Raw genomic sequence first — 25,796 nt, forward strand, 5'->3', positions numbered from 1 at the left:
GCCATAGTCAAGCCCCCACTTCGCTAAAAAAAGAAAAGCAAACAAACAGCAACTGCACGCTAAAATGCAAATGCATATGGATACATTGACGTCATTTGAGAGGCTACACATTTCACATTCATGCGACGCAATTGTGCGCAGCCACTGTCACTTCCTTGATACTGTCCAGACCTGTACCTGCTCATTGTGCCTTACGTTCCCTATTCCTGTGAACTGTTTCTAAGCTTTCACCTTGTCAGCGGCTTGTGTCACCTTCTTCCCACGCTTACAGCCACTTTTGCCCTTGCATGCAACATGCTTGATTCCATGACCTTGAAAAGGCAATTTGTAAATATGTTGTAAGGCACAATGCTTTGGTGTTATACTGCTACACTTGTCTGTTTATTTGTTTATCTGTTATGTCTGGGCAAGTTCTGTTATGTCTTTTTTTTTTTTTTTTTTGTCCTACTGTTATATGTGCAGAGCACTGTTATATGGGCTTGGTTTTTCCATAACCACTTCTCTTGATGTCATGAGACTCGAGATGCTTGGGGCATTAAACCCCATAAACCAGTTACCAACCAACCGTCTCTTGGCACTAGCCTGATTTCTTTTATTCCACAGTTTTTCAGTGGCAAGAAAGCATGCTGTCATCAGTCTCTCCTTCCTCCATCCTTTTGATCGCTATGTGGTTATTTCTTTCCCTGTATCATATAAGGGGGACACTCTCCTATGTATAGATAAATCAGCAACCGTGCGGTACCCACTTATTGCAACATTCGTAACAAAACATATTCACTGCAGCTTAAATGTGGTGCTGTCATTATATCATAAGCAGAACAGGCTTCTCGGCACCCCTGCTCCTGACCTGAAGCTTCGGATTCTACACGGCCTACCCCGTGAAGCAACTTTGCTGTGCTGCCTGTGGGTTGGTGTAGCGTTCACAAATTCTAATTCGTTTGTGATAGGTATGGCTAATAGCCCTGCATGTGCAACCTGTGGGTCTGACGAGACTATAGGCCACATTCTTTGCGAGTGGACCACATACAATGTCTCTGCCCTGCACTAGAGTGTCTATATGGACACCCTCTGACAGAAATCAAGATTATATGCCATTGGCTGCGGCGATTATATGCCAAGATTATATGCCATTGGCTGCGGTGAAGACCTCCCAGGCACTGCTCTGCTTCATGAAAACCACGGGCCTGATCGGTAGACTGTGATTTTGCTGCGATGCGACGTGATATGGCTGTGATGTGACAGTACTGACTTCATATTTCTGTAACTTTCTTTTACCCATCACTTTTATATACACTTACCCCCTTCCCCCAGTGCAGAGTAGCAAACCGGTTTCTTCTTCGGTTAACCTCCCTGCCTTTCCTCCTCTTCCAACACCCCTGCCTATAGTTACACTCAGGTACACTCAGAACTTGCCTGTGCAATGAACCTAAACCTGAAGTTGCAAACCAAGATGAGGTGAAAAGCAACATAAAGTACTGCAGTTCATGGTCAAGACTTTTATAGAGACTCCAATTATAGCTTGATTCAACGGCAAGTATCCGAAGGCTGTTTGCTATGCAGCACGCACGGTGTGGATGTTCTTGATTGCATACAGCTTCCAAATTTATTAAACTGTCACCACATAGAAACGAAAGAATGCGTCATTCCAAGCATTTAGTCGAGTATCGAGCACACTGTGATACGTTCTCCTTCTTTCCCCTGGCGGTCCGCGAATGGAATGGTTTAGCCGATGAAGTGGTTAATTGCTCATCACTAGATGGGTTCAGTTCACGGCTGGCAATTGTTCCTTGAGTACCCTATATATGTGTAGCCTGACCTCTGTACAAATATAATGAAACATGTGTCTTCAGTGTGATTATATTGTATCATATCCTTCTTTTCCATTTCTTGTTCCACACTGCCATATAGAATTATATAAAAATTAGACAAGTGTGGATTGTCAGTATTCCTGTCATTTGCTGTTTCTATATTATGCCCCAAACCTGCAACAGCCTCCAAAAGGAGGCTAGCAGTATGTATGAAATAAAATAAACCAGTTTAGAAAGCTTGTGCCTTACCTTGCTTTTTGGACGGAACACAAGTTCTCGGGCCATACAGGATCTGCAACTGCTATGGAGGGTCGCACGGACAAGCTAGGCGCTGTGCGATCAGTTCATGTTTCATTGTCAGTATATTTTATGTATATACTAAGGGATACCCTTTTTTTTTTCTCACTGTGGCCAAGGCCAGACAGGAAAGGAAAGAGGACAGCCATGGTCCTCTTGCCTTGTGGAAGGCGAGGAGACGGGTGAAAGGGATAAATTGAAGAGAAAGTGTAAGGTCACTAGGGGTGAGTTGGCTCCTTTTCCAAGGCTAGGGAACAGTAGCCTATCTTACCTTTTCTGCCTAGCCTTGGCCACACTGCCATAAGTTGTCTCCGAGTGTAATTGAAGTCGAAAAGGACTATTAGTGGGATTTGTTTTTATGCTATGTATGGCGTAAATTTTTTTTCGTAAACAAATTGAATCTCCCTTTCATGCCTGGCGTCTGCCTATAAACTCGTCGATTTGCGCCTAATTTAAGCGAAAAACGCCACCCTTCTGCCCAAATTAAATTTTCAAAATTCGCGGCCATTATCATCATTATCGTTTTTGTAGCGTCTCGCGCCATCTGTTGTGTATGTACACCAAAAAAAAAAGAAAAAAAAAACATTCAAGATGGCTGCCTCCATGTTCTGCGCTGAGACGCATAAGTGACAGTCTTTTTTGAAGATTTCTTGTCCTGAATGTTTACCCATAACAAAGTTTCACGGTCCTCGCTAATAAATAACACGTCCCGCATCCAAGGTGCTGCTTTTTCTTGCAGGTAAGGACATAAGACGTCAAAGGGCCGCCGCACGTCCTCGCGACGGCGCGATTGTTATGTTGCGTTTTGTTGCGCCGGTTGTTTGTGCTTTATGAAAATTATATCTTTGTGCTTAGGTTCAGAAGTGTGCACCTAAGTGCCAAGGAATGGGTGACGCCGGGATTAAGGAGGTTGAATCAGGACAAAAAATGTAGGCTTTTCTCTGGCTGTCCAAACTCTATTCTGATCTGCTTACCGCTGTTTTTGCCCGAATTCCGTCGCTTTTAATATACTTTATTAACCTTTTCTCCTCGCCCAGCACATTGATGAGCACGGCGGCTACGTAGGGCCCATCGCACGGTATTCGAGGGAACTGCTCTTGATGGCATAGAATGCCACCACGGTAGGGAAGATTTCTCCTTTGGCTACTGCTCTTGTCTTCACCCCTCGCTTTGTTGATAACATTCGAAACGGCACCGCATTTTCATTTACCTTATGGAATGAAAAACGCAAGCGGTTTAACTACTACCGAGGCACTTTTTTTTGCGGCTTCTGAATGTTTGCTTCTGAGTGTTCTTTGCTAGAAGCTCTCCGGCACCGATGCTTGCTGCTTGTGCTAATGGAACGGTAGAAGTAGTGTGGCGTTCACGGTTTACATTGCTTGAAAGCAGTTTTATCTAGTGAACACTTCGCAGACTTGCAGTTTGTGTCAGCAATACGGCTATTTAATGCAGCAAAATAGAGAAATATTAATGCCTTTGTCATGAGGCGAGCCCAAGCTTTTAAGAATGGAATTATCTAGTGGTTGCATAGCGTTCGACCCAACAGTCAGGCAGATGACTCCACAGGCTGAGAATATTTAGTCGGCCATTTCCTTTCCTGTCCTGTGTACGTACCCTCTCACTATTTTGTAATGTTGGTAATTTCCTACACCTAGAATAAAGCAGCTTGTGCTTTGCCCTGTGAACGATTTAACATCTCGTATTCTAGACCTGCTCAGCACGAGTGCCAATGCTTTTTTGTGGATAGTGCACCAATCAGGCCAGTAGAAGACTTTACTGCCAAATAGTGTCATAAGCTTGAGCTTATTGAAGGCACTGTGCAGCTGAAAAAAGCCATTTAGCAATCGCCATTCCTTGCAACTTTCAGGCTCCAGGGTGTTTCCGAAATGCAAATTTATTGAAGAACCCTGGCTAGTTTCGTTCAAGCTTGGTTGCGGCGTAGAGTGCATCATTTTAAATGATGCACATTAGCCAGCTGGCAAGCTTGCACTGCAATAATTTGCACAATGCTAACGAATTAGGAACAGCCCAACAGCTTGAGTAAGCTTGAAGCATGCAATAAAAATGGATTCTTCACAGTTAAGCAAGGTGCGAAACTTGATTATCGGTTTTCAGATGGGCATCTTATGCACACCTATTCAGGAAACATGGATTTCATGTTTGGCGAAAGGAATTTTGGCTTTGTACACATCTTTGAATGAAGCTGAGCATTGGGGTTTTCAAAATGCATCATTTCATTTTTTGCATGTGCAGCTTTGTTGGCAAGCTTAACCTTAGCTTTGGAAACAGGTGCCGGCTTTGTCACTGCAGCCTCCTTGCACACAGCGCAGGTTGTGCACAAATGTTGCTTGTTTGCAAGGCAAAATCTTGTAGAAAATGTTTCTACACCTGAACTTAAGCCTACAGGTACACCAGCTGGGAAAACTTTTCATGCCGTGGATCTGTTTTCAGCCATGTTCACTTGTACCCTGCTGCGGTGGCTCAGTGATAAGAGAGCTTGATTGCTGATCCCAAGGATACAGGTTTACTCTCAGCTGCGGTGGCAGCTGATGGAGGCGAAATGCAAGGCGGCTTTGTACTTTGCGATGTCAGTGCACATAAAAGCCCCAGGTGGTCAGAATTTTCTGGAGCTGTCCACTACAGCATCCCTCATAGCCAATAGACATTAAACCCCATAAACCAAACAGAACACTTGTCAACTGTAAACTTCCATGAGGAGAAAACAATCTATGCAGCTCAAAAGCAGGCCCTGTGGCAGCAGACAGTTCACCAAAATGTACATGCGAAATTAATTGCAAAATAAAGTACAATCCCTTTGTGCACGTTACATAAGGCATTGCAATCCAAGGCAAGCACAGATGGTGGAGGTAGGTGCAGCGTATGTCTAGTTATCAACAGGCAGTATTTCTGTGCATATCAGCAAAGTATATGGGGTTTTATTTCCGGGCTGTAGGAGGGCCACAATTTTAGCCTCTTGGGAACCTTTATTGTGCACTACTAATACTGCTGCATATCATACGGGCATTTTCGCATATTGCCTCTATTGAAGCAGCATCACTTTTCTATGTAAAAGTGATTATTCTAGTGTCTCATTGCAGGTCTGCAATAATCATTGTAAAAATGTTGAGAATCTTTCAGACGACTGTGTACAAACTTGACTAACTACACATAACTTTCCGCATCCACAAAACCATATGCTGGCTTAGTCCTTTATCTCAGAGCTTCATTTGTCATAGGCAATTGTGGCAGTATTGCCAGTGACAAGTGGCACTTGTCCAACCTGCTCTTACATTGCTTGCACTGCCAGTGAAAAAGGAATAGATTTGGTAAATACATTGATTGCATTTTCAACTCTACAGAGCCATAGTTATCCATGGAAAAAAAATGCGTATTTCAGTCTTTAGCACACATTTTTGGCATGACAAAAGTCATTTCATGATAGTGCCACACACAAAGAGTTCCGGTGGCGGTGATGCCTCAACAAAAAAGAACTCTTTCGTAAAGTAGTTCAGGCAGCAGCTTCGCTGACAATCTAGAATTTGTACCTGACAGTTACTCTGACCCCGTTTGCGATGTGCATAAAGTGGTAAAAAAAAAAAAGAAAAAAAGAAAAGATGGCGAAGTGACAGCATGCTTTACTAATGAAGGAAACTTTTTAGAATTAGAATGGTATGAAAAACATTACAACTAAACCTGGCGATGTTAGTATGTTTTTCGAGAGTTAATTTGGTGGTTACAGGGTTAACGTGCAGCTAACTTCATATAATTAGCATCAATTAAATGCTGTGTATCTTGGGGACCATCATTAACAATGTCATTAAACATACAAAATATGTAGGCACCTTTTATTCAGATAGCATTTGTATACAAAATCAAAAGCACCATGGCAATGTCAGAAGCAGCTTAGGCATATAAGCACAGCCTATTTTGAACATGATGTGGAACAGGTTCCTTAGCCCTCATATTTTTCAAAGTCTGCTAACAAACAGATGTGCATTTGCAAAACCCTGCATGGTATGCAGATGAGCCATTCCTGCCGCTAACAAAATGAGCCACTTCACAGATTTCCATATGGTCCTTCCAGGCTTTGAACTCTGCAAAAAGAAAGATTTTCCAAGTTGTCAAAAGTGAGTCTCAAAAAAAGACAGCAAGAAACAGAACTCCAGGTATTGCCAACACCAGCGGATTGCACTAGTAAACTGCGCATGTTGACATCAATTTTTGGAAGCAGATTTCAGCCATCAGCCATAACTACTGCTGGATGAATGTCAACATATCCAAAATGAGCTAGATAACTTCTTATCAAGTGGTCCTTTGTGTGCCTTCATAGAGGCTCTGACAGGGCTCAAACATGGCAAATAGACTTGTCCTACGCACTCATTGGTTCTTTACGATGCCTGTCACTGGAAAGGCCTAAAGCTTTTCCTATTGGTTCATTGACTTGAACGAGAACATCTTTGGTGTAACTCCGCCTGGTTGGGTACTTGAAACAAAAGTTTAAGAAACACCATCACCAACCAAATTTTTTATTAGAACCCGACGTTTCGGGTCCAACTCAGTCCCTTCCTCAGGGGCGACTAAAGTTCGAGGCCCGCAGTAGCAGGCACACGTGGCGATGTCCAATTGTGTAGCAGAGCCAGGGTAGCGTCCCCGGATTCTTGTTCACTGCTGCAGCTGTCAGCCGGATGAACCGAAAAAAGACGTGACGTCTTTTGAAAGGATTGGTCTCCACATCAAGTATGTTCACCTCGTCAAAGGCGATTTTGTGGTCGGCGCATTCGCAGTGCTCGGCGAGGGGGGTTGCTTTTCGAGTTCAATTGCTGGGCGTCGTTTTTGTGCTGCAATATGCGCTGACAGATTTTTTGTTTCGCCGATATACGAGGCAGAGCACGAGATTTTATAAGTAACGCCTGGTTATTTTTCTCTGGGAATATGGTCTTTTGGTTGCGGCAGAAAACGGCAGACTGTTGAGGTAGGTTTGTGCGACACACAGACGTGTTTGCGCAGGATGCGTGCAAGCGCCTCACTGGTGCCCGCCACGTATGGGAGCACAATGCGAGGGCGCTTCGTCGTTTCCGTGCTGACCGACCCTCTTGTCCTGCTAGCTCGACGGCGGGAAGCACATTGGAATAAAGGCGCGTGTATAGCCATTCTTCTTCAGATCGGCTATGCATAGGCCGCTGCCTACTACTGCAGGCCTCAAACTTTAGTCGCCCCTGAGGAAGGGACCGAGTTGGTCGCGAAACGTTGGGTTTTAATAAATAATTTGGTTGGTGATAGTGTTTCTTAAACTAGTGGTTCATCACACCGATTAACAAGCTAATGGCAGAAGGAGCACAGGTAACTTCTTCAAGAGCCTACATATGCTCTTTGCAACCATGTGTTCTTATTCCATCATTTACCATCAGCCAAAAAGAACTCAGTACTTGACAGCATTATCTGCACACTGGATTCACTTTCAGAGTTTATTTCGTTGCAGCAAGGTGCCAATCACGACAAAGGCACCGGTCATCGAACAACAGAATGCCCAGTGCTGAGTTTAAAGGCAACAAGGAAACAGAGGTAAACCTGCCAAGTACAATGATCAAGAACAATGTAGAAGCAGTGTTGTGTTGTGGCAATTATTCGAGGTAAATCTCTGTGCATCATCATTGTACAACAAAAAAGAGTAAAAGCTGCGTCCAGGTGGCATAAAGCGTGAAAAACAAAAAACAAAGCTTTGCGGTATGACTTCCCCCTCAAAGAAGCATCGGCCCAATGCTCTACATTGAATAGAAAGGTAGGCAAAAATAAGCAAAATATAAACACAGTGCCCATCAGTTATAATAGGGCTTTAGGCACACAACATACAATTTCTGGACATGTATCACCCCTGGGGTGCTGTCAGCAGCATCTGGGGACAATTCCATAGCCCATTTCATCTAGATGAGTGAACTTGATTTGCGGAAACAGCAGCATAAAATTTATGGTTTTCATTAAATCCACGATGGTGATTCAGCATCCAAACCTAGAGTCGGTCTGCTGGCTTGTAATCTTCATTGTCATTGTAGGTTACATTAGGCATTGGTGCCTTGCTGGCTTTTTATGCGCAGCTGGGCGAGTCGTCGGGCTGCTTCTGCACGCTGAAGGTAGGCAGTGACACTGAGGCTGTCCTTTTCTGTTACATGTGGCATCAGCATGACATCGAGCGCTGTATTAAGGCGAAAGCCTTTAAAGGGAAGCTGCTAGATTTTGTAGTTGTAGATTTTGATGAGTTTCAAGCAATCAAATGATTACAGGTTCCAGGTTAAGCATGCAAGATATCTTCGTGCTAGCATTTCAAACAATGGCGCAAATAGCAATTTAAACCGCTTCAGCTATCAAGCTTCTCCTCACCACACAGCGACGCGTGGGGTGCACATGATGACATCTTTGACGGCACCGGTATGTTTCCCGCATAGAATGGCTTGGTTGGAAGAAGTAAAAACAAGGCTACCAAAATTGAAGGCCCAGAAACATTGTTTGATGGCATTAAAAAAAGGCACCGCACGATGTGGGCGAAGGTAACGAAAAGAAAAAATATTACCGTCCATGATATCATCAAGCTTCTACGCAGTCCTTCAGTGCTGTGAGGAGAAGCTCGAATTGTAATTGTTGATTACTTCATCAGTTTTAAAGATAGCACACAAACACTTTGCAAGCATTAGCGACAGCTTATGGAGAGTCAAATTCTTTAATGTCGCAGAATTCTCAAAAAGTGATGCAGCTGCACTTTAATGGCTCATACTGTCTGCGTTCGTTCGGTCACAATATAGCTTTCAATCAAATGACATCACCTGAAACCGAAACTAATGTCATCGGAAAGATAAAAATCCTGCATCCACCGGGAATCGAACCTGCATCCCTCGCATAGCCAGCCTAAGCTTTAACCAACTGTGCCACGCCCGGGATCGTGAACTGCACATAAATCTTGTCTACAGTGATTTGGTTTGGTTTGGTTTGCGGGGTTTAACATCCCAAACCGACTCAGGCTATGATAGGTGCCATAGTGGAGGACTCCGGAAATTTCGACCACCGGGGGTCTTTAACGTGCACTGACATCGCATAGAACACAGGCGCCTTGCTTTCGTCTCCATCGAAAAGCGGCCGCCGAAGCCCGGTTACGATCCCGCATTCTTGGGAACAGTAGTCGAGCGCCGTAACCACTGCGCCACCCCGGCGGGCCCTTGTCTATCGTGAGGATGAGTTAAAACACACATCATAATTCTCCTTGTCTGCATGATGCTGATGCGGCCACTCTCCTTTGTAGTGAGGGATCACAGAGTTCTTCATTAGGCCAATAAATAAAGGAGTAGAGAAAGAACAAAAACTATACCAACTGCTGTGCATTGGTCAAAAGTCCAGAAAAAAGAAGGAAAAGAAGGGGTCAGTCCTTCAACAATCTTCTTGTTTACGCCACCAGTCAAGGCGGTGCTTTGTCACCTCTACTGCCCTACCCAGGGTGTGCTCTTTGGGTGGTGACATCGACTGCAGACCAAGTGCTGTCGAAGGAGTCTCCATCAGTGCTGATGTCGCAGTTGAAGGGGGGGAGGGCCACAGTTTCGGGCACTCGATCACAACATGCTGTATGGTTTTATCGGCTGCGTCGCACTTGGAGCACTTGTGCGCAGAAAACCACTCCGTGCCTCGCAGAGTAACCCGCTGCCGTCCGCTGTCTCGTGTGTTGTCATAGATGTTCTCATTATCAATCGTGTGTTTTGTGCTGGAGTCCACCGACAGGGATGACATTGCCCGTGCTTCGCTGTGCCATCTCTTCATTCCTGCTTCTCAAACCTGGTTATGGATCTGCTCTCTCCACGCAAGCTGGAATATCTCCAACAGGCCGGCTTGTGGAATTCCGTATTTCTCTGCCAACCTTCGCGTTCAAAGCATCCATCTGGTGTTGGAGCACTTGAGTACGATGTACTTGTATGCCTCGCTGGACCATCTATGGCAAAGTGCTCAGCCGGCGCTGCAAGGCAAGCTTGGCGGTAGTAATGTTCTCTTCTGTGCTTGGGTGTCCGCTCATGGATGAGAGCGGCTTCCAAGAAGGTACTCAGCAGACGGTGCCGTTCAAGATAGCACAACAGGCGTGTATTTGGTTGCCTTGGACATAATACAACACACACACAAAAGACTAACTGTTACGCAGTACGCCGCAACGTACTAGTAGTACCGCGCACGGTACACTCACGGCTCGCAAGCCGTTAAAAATCGGGCCAGGCGCGCACGACTGCCCGTAAAATACGTGGAGCCCTCGGGCGACCGCGGGAGCTTCAAACCACGCGACTGCTCACAGACGCGGCTCCGTTCTAACTCGAGTTGCCTCCCTGCCAGAGCGTAGCCCCCCGACGTGCAGCGCTCCCTCTCTCTGTTTTACGAGCAGTGTCACTCGCGTACGCTTTACTTTCACGCGGCAGACAGCCGAGATCATCGCCTCTCCCCGCGGGGGCATTGCCCGCCGTTAGCAATGTTTAGTCTGGCGGTTTCTTCCGAGAAGTTCCGCTCTTTGCAGACACATGCGAAACCGGCGAGCGATGCATTCCTACCGTCCCGGTGCTCTGTCTCCGGAGAAACACTGCTGTTGTATATGGGCTTCAAGTGGGCGCATCGGGGCCCGCCCGGTGGAGGAGAATCTCCCATTGCCGAGGTGCCGACATCACTACAGAGGTTGTCTCACATGCGACGATAGTAGCGCTGACAATGACGCTGCAAGTAGTGATAATGACAATGACGGCATTAGCAATGATAACGGTGCATTTAGTTGATAATGATAATGAGAGCAAACGTGATGCACCGTGTGCACCAGCAACGCTCAGCCTTTCGCACTTCTGCAGTGTAGATTCCACAGTGCTCTCGGAATTTTCGGGCTCCCTGCCATACACAAGGTGGAATGGAGTTGACCTGCTTCTCCGCTTCTAGGCGGCAGCAACAGCGCGGCGGGCTACTGTGCTGACATTAAAGCGAGAAACTAGTTACATCGGCTTAACTTTCAGGCCGACTGACTGCTAATGCATGCAAGGAGGACAATGCCACGGACAACGAGAAGTGGGTTTTTTACACGACGGATATTATGATGTGCTTCTCGCTTTCTACAACGATAATTAGTCTGGAGAAGCCTTTGGCCCTTTGCTTCGGCGGTGCGAGTCAGGTAGTCAGTTGCTACTATTATCCACTTGTTGCTAGATTTCAATGTCGGGAAATGACCTAGTAAGTCCATGCCGATCTGTTGGAATGGCCTCGCAAGTGATTGGTTTGGTTGTATATCCTACAGTCTTGTTAGCAGTGTTCGGTGTCGTTAGCAGTCGCAGCAACTCCTGACATAGTGCGTGACATTAGCAGATAGACGAGACCAATATGGGCCCATGTTATTTAACCTGAATGCGACTGAGAGTAAAATAAAGTTAAGACACCCAGCTGTGGGCTCATCATGAGGGGCCTGTAGGATTTCATCGAGAAGGCCCACAGGGACAAGTAAGTGGGCGGTCAGGGTGCGAACGCCATGATAAAGTGCAAGGGAGGCTAGTCCACGTTTGAACACTCTAAGCGGCAAAGATGACTTTCCTTCAAGGTAGTCGAAGTCTGAGTGCTGAAGTTGCATGAAGTAGGCCCCAAAATAGCATCATTATTGTCTTCTTTCAGCACTTTTGGACAGGGGCTCGTGAAAAGCAGTACCATGTGTGCGTGGTCAAAATAGGTGTTTAGAGCAGCTCTTGGAGCAAGCAAATATGCTTTTTGGAGCAGCTAAATGGAGCACAAAGCAGGACAGACGTTCTGAAACAGCTATGGAGCAGAAATGTTAATGTTTTATAGCAGAAATATCGACTTTTTGAAGAAACTTCAGAGCATGTGGTGAATTAAATCTCCAATAAGTCATAAAGGCCTTTCTACCCTTCTTGGCAGCAGAAATTGTGCTGCTTACAAACAGGCCCGCTGTGTTCTGAAGATGTTTTACTGCGGACTGACTGTCGTTCAGAACGAGACTTGTCGACCTTGACTGCTCACCAAAACAGAAGCCGGATGTAAACCGAACTTCGATTCATATCAACTGTGTTGCTGATTGGTTGCCGATTTAAGACCAGGAAGGAAACGTTGGACATGTGCCTTTTTGTATATGGGAGCGCTTGTTGCTAACAAACTAACTCTCAAAACGTAAAAATAATGTGCTTCAGATTGTATGCTTAAATAATACAGCATGAGCACATCTATTTTGGCTTTCTCGACAATCTCTAGACGAAGCCCAAAACAAGTCCAAGGATCGCTAAGGTTGCACACTATAGTGAAGGCTTGCCAAAGTAAAAATAATATGCGAATGAAATATTTTTGCTGAAGAAAGAAAAAGGCTCTCAGTGACCACAATCCACGGCATGCATGCAAGAGTGCCGCAGTCACTATGAATAGCAGAAAACATGGGGATGATATCGTGTGACGTCAGCGCCCAAGGTTGCCAAACCATAAAGCTGCTTTCGCTATTAATAATAAAAATTCATTTTAAACTATCTACTGCACTGAAATCTCAAATTGCGAGGATTTATAATTAACGTGAACGGAGTGAAATGCAATAATCAGTTTATGCTCAAATTTTAGCTGTCATGCCCTTTAAGTGAATATAGTTCAAGCATATGGTACCAACATAAGAAACACTACAGAATTATATGAAAATGTCACTGAAATACACTGAACTACGAGCACGTGAATGAATTAAGCTGCCAAATTTGAAAATACACAAGATGCGGGCAGAGTCATTGAAGGGACACTAAAGAGAGAAAGGAAGTGGGTTTGCATCGACAGAATGCCAGTTCCTGATTACAAAAAGACCACTCTTACTGAAAACAGAGCTGTTATAAGGTAGTAAAGAAGAATAACAGAAATACAGGTATCGCCACCACAGCCAAACGGCCGAGGCTCGCAACAACAAATCACGTGACGCGCTAGGGATCCCGGAGGCTGACAAATGCGAATTACGTTGCATGTTTGAATGCGGTAGTACGTTTTTTCTCAAACATGATAACACGCTTTTATCATACGTAAGCGACGGCGAAAAGACAACGTAAACGTTGCAAGGCAAATACAAAAATATACTTGGAGGCGCCACAGGCGCCCACTTCAGTTTTGGTTATGTTTCGGCTCAGGCATTTCGTGCGCACTCGGATAGTTTGTTTGAACCTGCAGCGCCTCAATTACGAGCTTGGAGCAGCAGATGCGCCTTGATGGTTCCCATTTGAGCATTCGGAGGCACGAGCGAGCGAAATCCGCTACCGCCGACACACTCCTTCGTTCACACTTCTGCGCCAACAAATCGCCGCCGTTGCCGCTTCGACTGCGACCTGACCGCTTGACTGCAGCTACGTACGCCACGAAAAGCATACGTATGCTAAGCAGCGAAGGAAAAATGCATTATCATTCAATTGTTCACTAAATCATGGCACATCTGACCAACATATACTGCGTCAACAAGACCTTCAACGTGCTATTTGCAGGCGTCATAAACAAAAGGGGCATACTTGCTGCTCATACCAAGGAGAGCGTCGATATATTGCGCTCGTCGCCCGGCGAAAAAAAGGGCCTCGGGTAAAATGTAAAAACTAAAAATAACGAAGCACCAGAAATACATTACAAAAGGTTAAAAAAAAAAAAAAAAACCGGCAGAAGCGGTAAGACTCGAACTCGGCACTGCTTGCTCCGTAACATTCGGCGCTAACGGTTCGCTACGCCGCGCCACAAGAACCTTCGAAATATTTCTAGTTTTTATGTCATGGCCCCATTTACAATAAAGTGTTTCTGCTGCCGGTCTAAAAATTACAACTTCTTGATCATCGGCGCATGCTGCCTGCTCTCACGTCTTGCAACTAATGTTCTGGATGCCTATGCGCACTATATTGTGCACTGGATCCATTTTAACATGTGGAATTTCACAGCGCTGGCAAATGTAGTGGCGCCGGCACTTCGGTCATGTTCTGCTACCGTGGACGTAATTTTCGCTGAACACGGAGCTGTAGCACAAACCTTGAAGGAAGAAAGTGCGACGAAGCTTCAAAACTGACAAGCGCAGCAGCGAGGACACTATTTTGCTGGTAACTAAATCTTATTTGTATGTAAACATGTCAGGAAGCGTTGCGATGACCGAGGGCTCGGTTTGTTTATACACAGTGCAAGAAGGAGCGCAAAAGCTTGAGAAACATGTAAAGTATTGTGCATTACAAGCGCTCTGTTTTTTTTTTTCTTCCTTTATGAGCCCATCGCTTGGTAAATTACTCTCTTCATCGTTTTATTTATTTCGGCTGAGGCCGTCATTGCGAGTACGCTGTTGCCAAGTTGGCCCTTAAGGGATGCGCCGGCTCGCTAGCTATCACGGAGTCTCCGCTTACGTCATAGCGTGCGTCACTCAACTCCAACTACGTAGTTGGAGGCCACAGTTTGAATTCCACCGGCGGGAACAAGAAAAAACGTCCAACTTCTTATTGCAATATCTCGGCAATTATTTGATTTTTTGCTGCCGGATATGCGGCGAGTGTCACCAAATGTAGTTTATTAGATTTTCATACCATCTTTGGCTGTCTTTAGAACATAATTTTTTCCATCTCCTCACCTTCAGGTGCATTATCTGCTCTGGTTTAGAGCTCTGCTCTTAGTTTAGTGACGTCACATAAAAACAGAACCTCATCTGGACGTAGAACTTCTCTATGCGAAGAGTAATTTTTTTGTCATGGGCAGAATGTCCAGGCTCGGGAACCTCTGGGCTTTTCAAAAACATAGCAAAATTATGAATGCTGCTTGTCTTAATCTCAATTATTGAAATGAAATAATTTTAAAAAATCGAATTTTCCAGCGTGTTTACGAGCTTTGCAAGCTCTGCAGACGTATAAAGAAGACCTCGGTGGTCAAAATTTGAGATGAATTCGTTTTCTTTTTTTTTCACACACATAATTTGCTCAAAATTAGATACAGAATAAGTACTGCATTTTGATTTGTGCCAGAACTTTCGAGCCACATATCTTGCAATATACCGGGTGCGCGAGGCATTTGAGGATGCAATGTTGGCTTCAGGCAGAGAATATCTCCAGCAGATATATATATATTTTCACCAAACTGTTTATTTTCACATTACTCAATGAATGTGCCACTTGCAGCAATAACCAATTCAATTCAGCTTCGGAAATGGCTGCATGCACGGATCAGGTGGTTCTTAGAGGTACTGCCCATTGAGTTCGCAGTGGCGACCTTCAGAGATTTTTGTATTATGTGGCCTTTTGTCCGCTTCTCTCTCAATGATGCCGAGTGGATTCAAATCTGGACAACTAGGAGGCCACAAGTTGGAAGTGATGTGGTTATTGGAAGCTGTTGACCAGCCACTCGTGGGTGACGCAGGCGGTGTGGGCGAGAGCCGAATGTTGCTGAAAGACACAAGGTTTTCCTTTCGAAACAGTATCAGTCCAGGCCTTCACAACGGTGGCAAGCACCTCTGCGTACTCGGCAGCATTAACGCGGAGTCCTTCTGCAAAACAGTGCGGCAGCATGACATCACCCTTGTTGCTGACGGCTGCTGACACCATCACAGACAGAATTTTTGTGTGCAATGCTGTCAGCACCTCATTAGCGCTTCCGTAAAGCCATCTTTCATTATGGCAATTAGCTTTTTGGTCTTGATCGAAGTTCTTTTTATCTGAAAGAAAAAAAAGCATTCCAGGCTCTTCAGCTTGCCTAGCAAGCGCTTGGACCAGAGCAGACTATTCTTCCGAGCTTTACCAGAAAAGAATTGCGCCCTCCTCATGAAACAGAAATGGTACCTCACGTCCTCGTGCACAGCAAGCCTGACAGCTGACTCTGCGACATCGAGCTCCTTTGCAATGGCCCGCATTGACTTCTCTGTGTTGTCACTCACGATGACTTGCAGCCTCTGAAGAAAATCAGGTGTTCTGACGACGTCTGACCGCTGAGTGTGCTTTTTCCTTTTCGCCACAGATGCCACGTCACCGTCACAGCACATCAGTTCTGTTCGCACCTTGTTAACGAAAGACTTTGCTACATTCAGAAAGTTGGCAATTTCCAAGTCGCTGTGGCGCGCGGCCAGTGCGATGAGGACTGCATGGTGTTTCATTTCCTGCGTCAACTTGTACGCTTCCATTATTCAACAAACTGCGCAGTATAAATGATAAGGGGTCAACCAACAAGAAGCCGCATGCCTAGATACATATGCTGAGCCTGCTGGTGTCTATGGCGATAAGGAGTAGTAACCTCAAATACCTCATGCACCCAGTGAGCTACGAGACTGCTATAACTGTGCCTAGTGACGGGCAATCAAAGTAGCTTCAACGTCCTCGAGCCTTCCCTCGTGAAGCAAGTGGTCAAATTCATCATTCGCAAAGAACACGCAGTGAGCAAAAAAAAAAAGAGAGAAATTACAGGTTCTCAATTTGTGTTTGAAGTTTTCAGGTGCAAGAAAAAGTAAGCTTGCAGCGATGGTATACTGGCTCCTAATCACAAAAACACCACTTTCGCTGAAAACAAGACTCTTATAAGGTAGAAAAAAGAGAACAGAAATGCAGGCATTGCAGAAATACAGAAATCGCAAATGCATGCACAATGACATGCAAGGGATCCCGGAGGCTGCCTAACATGTATTATTGTTGCATGTTTGAATTGTTAACTTTTGTTTCAAAAATGGCAAAAAGACAGGCTAAATATTGGAAGCAGAAAAAAAAATTTGCGCTTGGCAGTGCCACAGGCAGTCAGTTTCGTTTTGGTATGTTTTGGTTCTTTGAAGTCACAGCTATGCATTTGGCATGCCCACATGGTTTCATTTTTAATATACATGCTTTGGTTTACAAGTGCGGAGCAGCAGTTTTCCTCTGATGAAGTTCATGCCTCAGTAAGCGCTTCTCTATTGAAAAATCTGGTATGAAATGCACACAGGATTAAGTTATAACTTACTGGGCAGAATAAACCTGCACAGACCCGAGTGGAGCTGGGAAAGAAAAGAAAGGCTGGAAAAAGTAAGATTTAAAATGGCATGGGTGCTTAAGAAAAAAAGAAATAAAAAAGGCAAAAAAACCAGCCTCGAACGGGATTTAATCCTAAGTCCTTTGGAGTTTTAACTGAATGTCTTAGCCATTGCGCCACACGAACAGCTGAGACCTCTCGCATTACATTACTTGTGTAGTGCAATTGCATCCCAAGTGTGCTGAATGCTTTTGCTGGCTGTTGATAGTGTCACCGATGTCTCATATCTATGATAAGCATAGGAGTCTGCCAAACTATCTCGTAATATTTCTATTTCTCTATTTTCTGCTGTCCCAGCGTCTTACTGGCACATCAGTTTGCCATCTGCAGGGCAGCGACGCTAGAGTACACCACATAAGGTATTTTTCCCAAGTCTAAATCCCTTGGAAGGAAAAAAGACCTCTTCAACTTCAAATCGAAATATCTGGGCAATAAATGTTTCTTGCTGCCGGACAAGCGACAAAAAAGTCATGAAACACTGCACTATTGGATTCTGGCAACAAGAAAATATTCTGATGGGTCCCATACTGCAGAAAATCTGGCATCCATGAAAAATTATGGGCATGTATCTGGCAAGTGGCAGGAAGGTGACGCAGCACTGCAATGACTGTCCGTCAGGTTGTGTGACATCACAAGGCCACATAACATGACCAAGTCAGCAGGTGCTGCTACACAGGGTGCTTTTCATGGTATCAAGTTAAAAAGGAAAACAAAGAGAACATCGCTTGGAGCAATTACGCGCCACTATTTGTCTCTTGCAGGTGTATCCGTGACAAAGGTTTGTGCATGCAGGGCTACCTGGAATCACTTGAGGCAAATCCTTGAAAGCCTTTGTTATGAAATATTAAAAATTGTGGAGGTTCAGCTCTCTTTGAACCAAGTCAAGAGCATTAGCCATCGGCCGGTGCCGCATTTGTAGCTGCCGCTTCAGTCTTGGCTTGATTCCGCATTTGGTAAGCTCAGCAATAGGCTAGTCTGGCTTCTCGTTCGATGTCTTGGCAACCTGTCTGGCATGGTTGCAGTCTCTGTCACAAGCACAAGTGGATTCCTCTACACCACACTGCCTCCTTTTGTCATACCGCCTGGTGAATTTGCCCAACACTATGCTCGCGGTCTCGACTGCACTTACCCAGAAATGTTTTAAAGCAACGAACAGAATATGGGTGCACAAAACACAGACAACAGAACATGTTGGTGCCGCTGCAAATGAATGAACAACGAAATAGCTATTAGAAATGACAGCAGTGCCTACTCTGCTGGCAGAAATCTTGAGCAAAAATTTCTCATCAATTGACCCTAATTGGCTATACAAGGCCATGCGACATTTTCCCATGAAAATAGCAGTGACTGAAATTTTTCATACTTTCACAATCATCTTCTAGCAAATAATGACCTCCTTTTGTTTCGCACTACATGCACCATAGTGTCAGCAAATAAATTGCAATGCTGTTTGTACAGCAAGCAACTGCAGGCAAGGGACACGTCTGGGTGATATTTTTGAGGTAGTCGTGTAAGCCAGATATCACCCAAGTTTCCAGGGCAAAAAAATTATGGCATGTAATTTCTTCCTAACAAAGATTACCAAAGTACTGCCTGCTGAGAATTTATTCTCGGCAAATAATTTCAACAGTATATGGAGCAGAGCATGAATTCAGGCAGCCCGAAAACCTGGGCCGGGCTGGAAAATTGCCGTTTTTATGGGTCTGGACCTGGCTCGGTCTTGACATGCAGGCCTGGGCTTGCAGCTTGCAGTGGCGGAACCAGGCCAGGCTGGGTAAAGCTGTGTATGGCTTCTTTTGGAGATGATGGAATTCCAGCACTAAAATCATTCCAGTGGTTTATGAATAAGCCACTACTAGTACATATGTTGACAGAGAATGAGAGAAAGCTAATTTGTAAACAGAGTTTAATCAGTGCCCATCTGTGTTTTGTCCAAGTAATTTAGTACGAACATGCCGAGCTGCATTCAATGACGCAAGTGAAAAAAGTTAAAAAGAAAAGGCTCAAAACTCGATAGCGAACTGTACTACAATGGAGGTGTTATGAAGTGCAGTGACCTGTCATGCATGACACAGCCCGTTTGCATAAGCACGTCAGGCCGCGGAAAGTCAGCGGCACTTCCGTCCCGTCTAATTCTCCCAAGCGGGGGCGAAAGGAGGAAAGAAAAAGCTGGGAGGAGGACTTCTCCCTCGCGCCTAAATTTTCCCCTCGCACTGCAGCCGCCGACTGCGCTGCGTGGCTTGCTTCGTCCTCGCGTGAACCGCTGCAGCCGTTACGACTCCGCTCGTTTTGAATGCGAGCGAGTTGCGATTTTTCGTCGCGGTTCTTTTACTCTGTGCATCTCATTCCTGCTGGCTCTTCGCCCCTTCGTGAGACGAGAGACTTGTCTGCGTGCACCTCCAGTTCCGTGGACCCATCTCGTCTGCTGATTGTGCTGGCCATTACAGTCGGCGATATCCGCTGTGTTTCGTGTTGAACTTGTTACCTTCATGTACTGTGGAGAGACGTGCGTTTCGAAGAAGACTGTTCTTCCAGGAAGGGTAGTGTAAATTTTTAATCATGCATTTTGGTTATGTATAGCACAGTGACATGTGATTACTTGCATCAAATACCAAACTAGGTAACTAGAACGCAGGTATTTGCTCATGTTTCTACATTGCTTTGATGGTATGGAATGCGTAGAATGAATATGTGCATCATTTATTTAATTTCATATCAACTGTACACATGCTGACAGAAGCAGTGCCGGCAAACTGGGTTCTTTTGTAGTGATAAAGCAAGCGTGCAAGATTACAATGTTAGCGTAGAACACAGAACACTACTGTAAACTGTTAGCTATGTAAAGTGCGTGTGTCTGAGGGATACCTTGTCGCATCTTTTAATTTTCTGTTTCACGTGCAGTTAATAAAAAAGAGAAACGATACCTGCTGTTCTCTGTGCTATTTCTTGCTGCGGTCGGGTACGCTTGCTCGCGAGCGCCTGCGCCCTCGAGAGCGCTATGCTTGTGGTTTTTCTTTCCATCACACTGCTCCTGCCGCGAGGCGGTCGCGCCGTGGCAGAACGATGATGCGGTAGAAAATCCACGGGCAGAGCGTTTTCCCGGGCGCACGTGACCCGCGCTGCTTGAAGCAACCTACCCACACCCCCTTCAGCGCACCATTTTTTTGGACCAGTCCGCTATACGGCCTCCCCGTCAAGTCCATTTTTTACGCGCCCCCTCCCGCTATAATCCTATAATGGGGAGTTTGGCGCTAGCGTCTGTAATTCGTGGCCGCTGGGAGGTATAGGGAGTTTCACACCCCTGAGCACGTGCCTACTGAAGTACTCAACACCATCAGCTTAGGATTTCTCAGCAATCAGTGAGCAAGAGGGTAGCTTCTAACCTTTGCGTTACCGCTAACGGCTGGACATTTGAAGCCTCATAACAGCCCCTGGACAAGGACCTTCAATTGACTGCTTGGCAGGCAGCCATCTGTTCATAAAAATTCTGACTGTCTGCTTTGCCCCCTCCCCCCCCCCCCCCAAAAGAATGTCTCTACGCTACAGTAAATGCTGTAGGATAAGAGCTTATTGCGTTAGGAATCTTTATGTATCCAATAACATATACATGCACAATGAACAGACACTACCGCTTTTCGTCTCCACAGAGATGTGGTAATGTGGCAGTGATTTCTTCAATGAATATGTAAATTTCGTTTTTTTTCTGCCCTTGCCCACACATGTTCCTGGGGCAAAGTTGCCAGGGGCAGTCTTTTTGTAGGTGATTAAGCAAAGAACTTGCACCAAGAGCCAATTGCTTATAAGGAGTCATAGTTAAAATGCCCGTAATCCATACCTTTTAAATGTACATTGTGCTAGATAGCTTTACATCAAATGTCTTATCAAAATATTCTTCACCAAGCCTTTGCTTCTGTCGGTGCTTTAACTGTGCCCTTCTCTACCAAGAATATTTTGCAAGGTTTGTCTCTCATCTTGATTTATTGTTATGTGCTAGTTAAGCAATTTTTAAGGCGTCTGCTCAGACTTACTTTGCAGTTTTGGCACGGGCCGTCGTGGAAGCGCAGGCCGGGTCCGGGACATGTAATCATTGCCGATGGGCTTGGAACCATGGGCCCAGGACTTCAAACGTGGGCCAGGGAAGGGGCTGGAAAATCCAACCCGTGCAGGGCTCTAGTAAGGAGTGTAAGAAACTAAAGGTACAGGAAAAAAAAAAAAAAATCACACACACATAAGGGGAGTTCAGTAGCGAGTTCATTACTTTGCAGCACCGCTACGTGGTCTCCGTGCTACAATGGAGTTGTCTAAACGGTATTTACGTTATCATTTCTGTTGTCTCAACAGAGCTTATCCTTTTGTCGTACCCGACGCAAACTAGGTAAAATTTCATCAAGGGTACGCAGAATATCATCCATATAGCTGCCGCTTTTGGCTGTAAAAGGTTCAGTGCTAGTTTCGAGCTTTTGGTGCTCAATAGTATGTATCACTAGTTTCAAGCTAGTGATGCTCGAGCGATATCATAGGCAAGTATTTCACCCGGATGTGATCAAAACGAACAGCGTATGGAGAAGCTGGGCCAAGAACGAAAAAAGCATAAAATTAGCTTCGTCGCCCTAAGCAGCTAATCACTGACGAGTGCCGTGAGTATCTGGTTGATAGAAGACAAAGCATCAAGCGCCAGTTAGCAGCATCATAAGACAGTGCAGTGCTCGCCTTCAACCGTGCTAAATTGGCGCGTGCTGTAAGTGCATACCTTGGCACAAATCCCTGCAGTATGTGACAAATAAGAGCGGTAAGCGGACAGCATATAATCACGAACATTGTACGCAAATGGGGCAGCTAAAATTTGAACATGGCGGCACCTTCATTGGCATGCTTTGTCTACAACTAAACAAATCTTTTCACAGACCGGGCACTAACCTTTCTGTACCGAAGCCGCAGCAGATGTGCCAGGGTTGTTCATGGCGCGCACACCAGTCAGTTCGATCGCACCCGTCCGTGCCTCGTTTACTACAACAAAAGCCACGGCACCAAACCGCCGCCGCGGCACAGGCGGCAACCTCAGGCAGGGCGGTTGGCGGGCGATGAGCGGTGGCCCGCCGGCACGCCGTGCCCCCAACTAGGGACAATCCGACCTAGGGATTGCTAGGGATTCAGGGCGGCTGTCCAGCAAAAATCCAGGCAACACTGGCATTATTCATGGCGAGTTTTAGGGTGCGTTCCAATACCCCCTCGTAGACGTCTACTTAGACGGCTACGCGAGCAGCCGCCATCTTGGGATGCGTTCCAATTCTCGCGAAGCAGTCTCGCGAAGACGGCTTCGCCGAAGTCAACATCGATGCAGACTACTTTGCTGTCTAAACATGGCGGACAGAGCGCGTTTCGCGCTGAGCGAGTCGTGCGTGCGGTTGTTGCAGTAGCTGTACGGTGGTCGTGCTCTTTGCGAACGCCGGAGTATGCATATGAACGATCTTTCAAACGTGAGTTGTTACGTCAGTGTATGCGCTAGCTAGAGGCTAATTTAGCTGTCTTTATTGTCGTTAGATATAGCACTGCAGATTCTTTTACTGCGCTAAGAGGAAAGCGTGCGTTGGATGCTGTTGGTCTTCTTTTTTTAACTTGACGAGTTTCTTCAGTCTGCTTTAGTCTTGGTGTTATCGACGAACTCGTCGCACCTCGCCGGGAGTCAGGACGGCTGCTGTACGGCGCATGTGTGTGTTTCTACCTTGCTGTAGTAGCCGTGGCAAACTTCCGCCGATTTTCAGTTAATCTCAGAAGAACGAACTCGCCTGACGATGCCGACTTGTTGCGCATTGATTTTTTTGTGCCTGTACATCATTAAAACAAGTTGTTGTCTTTGGTTACCTCGTCTAGTGACTACAGACAACAGGTGTAACGGCACAGTTTTTCGTTTGCTGTAGCCGGTTATCACCTTTCGTCCGTAATCGCCTCAAGTTTACAGTATTTTGCATGTTTTCATTCTTACAGCTGTGTGAATGAGACATCTAAGAAGCATGTACACTTCAGCATCAGTAATAAAAAAGGAAAAACGGACTAACGTTCTCTTCCGTCAATTGTGATAGGGCTCATTGCGTGAGAAGTCTGTCTGCTACAAGTTAACCTATTAATAGTTTATCTACGTTGTGGCGATTGCACATGTAATATTGTTGCAGCAAAAAGTCGGCGAACCGTTAAAAACGTGATTTTCACCTGTATTGTCATAAATCTTTAAACAAAACAGCGTTATAATAGTTGTTAAAACTGTTTAGTTCAGCCTTTATGCCGCGAGGTGACGCTAGGCGTAAACAGGTAGACGCGTTCCAATACGCGAACCTGTAGACGTCTACGTAGACGTCTACGAAGCAGTCTTGCTAGACGTCTAAGAATTGGAACGCACCCTTAGCCGCTCCCCTGGAGAGAGCGCTGGGATTTGCTGGGGAAGATGGACGGATGGATGAGGAACGCGTTCTGATAACAAAAGAGAGGTTAGAGGATTAGTGGAAAAAGTCAAGAGAATAAAGAGAGGAAAAAAAGGGAGGGGGGCAGATACGGGCGAATTAGAAGCTAAAAATGGGGAAGAGATAAATATATTTCTTTTAATTTTTTGGCTAGGCGACGCAAGCTGCCGCCCGATTCAAAGGGCAGAGCCACTATCATCCATCCATCCAGGGCTAGGGACCAAACAGCACTTGGTTTGATTCAACTAGGGAAGGCATAGAGACGGCTTGGAGTTGGGTTTGGCTAATTATTTACTCGCGGGTCTCGCCCCAGAGCAGGCCGATAAAGCAGATAAAGTCCCCTGGGGCCCGATCCTCGATATTCGCCTTTTCGGCCATGTTGTGACGTACACGTGACGTAAATATTGGGGCGGCGCTAAAACGCGTATAAACAGAAATTGATGACGAAATTTAAAAAACAAGGAAAAAAGTTACAAAAAATAACGCCGTCGTCTGCTACTTGGCGCCGATTACAAAAATGCCAACGCTGCGATGCCAAGAAGCTGAAGGGTCGGTGCGAACAGTGTTTACGCTGCATACACGCGTCGCGCGGCAGGGCAAGGCTGAGGAGATAGTGAGATACTTACGTATACATTGCGGCTGTACTGTACTATTATAGTAACGGTAGTTGCGACCACAGTGCATCATAGTACACACGCTGTCGGACGTCCACCAGCAGCTAGGCTGAGCGAACGGCGGTACTCGACGCAAACCCCACAAACAGCCGGTCGTCAAGTGTGAGCGATGCCTCACTTGAGATGCCTGCATGTTGCTAGCTGTCCGTGTTTCATTTATGGACTTATGGCGATTTCCACTGGTCGCTACGGAGCACGTTTTCTTGCTCCGGGACGACGATTTCGATTTCCACTGGTCGACCAAGATAGGTTTCGCGTATTCCGCTGGTCGTTTGGGGCAGCTCGGGACGCTCCAGCTCGATCCGCCGACCGAAGTCGGATCTCGCCGGAAGTCCTAGTCGCTGACGCGGTCACTTCCGGATGCTGCTGGATTCTTCTGGCTGTTTTTGACCATTTCAGCGACATCGGCAGAGGACGCTGGATGTCACCGTATTTTGCGTGAATATGTCGAAGTGCGTGTATTGAAAAACGTCTGCAGCGTTAAAAAAATGAGAAATCAAGTTGTTCAGGGCCGCACTCCTGCCTATTTATCAAGCTCAAACATTTTGGCTCTGGGTCGGCTACAACTTTCGAAACCGGCTCAGCTTTACTTCCGCCGCGCGCTCTACATGTTCCGCTGGTCGACCAAGGCTGATTCGCTCTGTAGCGCTTTAGGTCGGCTCGGACGCCCAGCTCCGATCGACCAGTGGAAATCGCCAGTCGCGCAGAGAAATCGGCGAGTATCAGGATTAAAGAATTTGTTTACGAATACTGAGAATTGGAAGCGCCCAACAGATTTTCGGGCTGCAGTTGCCTCTAGAGAAGAGACGCACCTATCCGACGACAACGCTGGCCTTCTCAGGGTATCACTGTCGTTGGAAACTGCCTGCGGCAGCCCACCGTTTCCATCATGTTAGCAAGTCTGCTACGGCCGGGTATACGTGTCGGCTTTTGTGGCGTAGCGTGCGGATATCGGCCCGACTGGAGCGGCGTAGTGAAAACACGCATAGTGGAGAGCTCGATTAGGCCATATATCTGGCGATCTTAGCATGCGCTGACATCGGACCACCTTTAGCGTGTTAATTCCATCGAAATGCGATCGTCGTAGCTGGGCTACGCACATATTGCGGGTCAGAGAGCCGAGCGTCTATAATCATTACTGAGCCATCGCGGCGGGGACGTTTTCACGCAGCCGCAAAAATAAGCAGATAAGATTTTCTGGCAGCAATGAAAATGCAATGAAAAGTGTATCCAGATGCCCACTGGCAGCAACAGGTTAGCTTTCACGCTGATGGCATTTAATGTGCCCTGAATTAGACATAGCACGCTGTATGCACATTTCACCGCATGCAGAGTGTGTCACTCTGTTGTGGCAGATGCCTCGTTAAAATAATAATAATAAAAAAAAAAGCTGTCGGTATTATTCTGCTTGGTTTCTGAGTATGTTGCATAAAAACATTTTATAAAAGTAGCAACACTGCTCGTCTGATGCAGGTGCACATCACACCACAATGTCACAAGAGAAACAAAATTTGTCAGGTACAGCCTAGTTCCTTTGCTACTGT

At 45.8% G+C, this 25,796-nt stretch overlaps 1 protein-coding gene and 1 long non-coding RNA gene across 5 annotated transcripts in view; both read right to left on the reverse strand.

Annotated features, from left to right (window-relative positions):
• The window catches only part of LOC146182652 (uncharacterized), a 49,348-nt gene extending 24,710 nt beyond the window's left edge, over positions 1-24,638 (reverse strand). Inside the window, exon 1 of the long non-coding RNA XR_014708373.1 lies at positions 24,205-24,638. This is a non-coding gene — a long non-coding RNA (uncharacterized LOC146182652). The remainder of the gene's footprint in view (positions 1-24,204) is intronic.
• On the reverse strand, positions 5,937-22,294 carry LOC146182654 (uncharacterized). Of its 4 annotated transcripts, none has more exons than XR_014708640.1 (3): positions 22,041-22,294; positions 21,152-21,267; positions 5,937-6,199 (listed from the first exon to the last, which is right to left on the reverse strand). XR_014708640.1 is itself a non-coding variant. In XM_084608890.1 (3 exons), the coding sequence occupies exons 1-3, from the start codon at positions 21,529-21,531 to the stop codon at positions 6,084-6,086; spliced, it is 324 nt and encodes a 107-aa protein (XP_084465016.1). In that variant the 5' UTR covers positions 21,532-22,279; the 3' UTR covers positions 5,937-6,083. The 4 variants fall into 4 exon arrangements, 2 of the variants coding, with proteins under 2 accessions (XP_084465016.1, XP_084465015.1); XM_084608890.1 differs by having other exon boundaries at positions 21,440-22,279; XM_084608889.1 differs by lacking the exons at positions 5,937-6,199; positions 22,041-22,294 and adding exons at positions 14,587-15,786; positions 15,911-18,942 and having other exon boundaries at positions 21,152-21,236.
• Positions 24,639-25,796: the final 1,158 nt, after the last annotated feature.

The sequence above is a fragment of the Amblyomma maculatum genome, chromosome 7, assembly GCF_055883805.1.
Source record: "Amblyomma maculatum isolate TAMU_Amacu chromosome 7, ASM5588380v1, whole genome shotgun sequence".
In the NCBI taxonomy this organism is placed as follows: Eukaryota; Metazoa; Arthropoda; class Arachnida; order Ixodida; family Ixodidae; genus Amblyomma; species Amblyomma maculatum.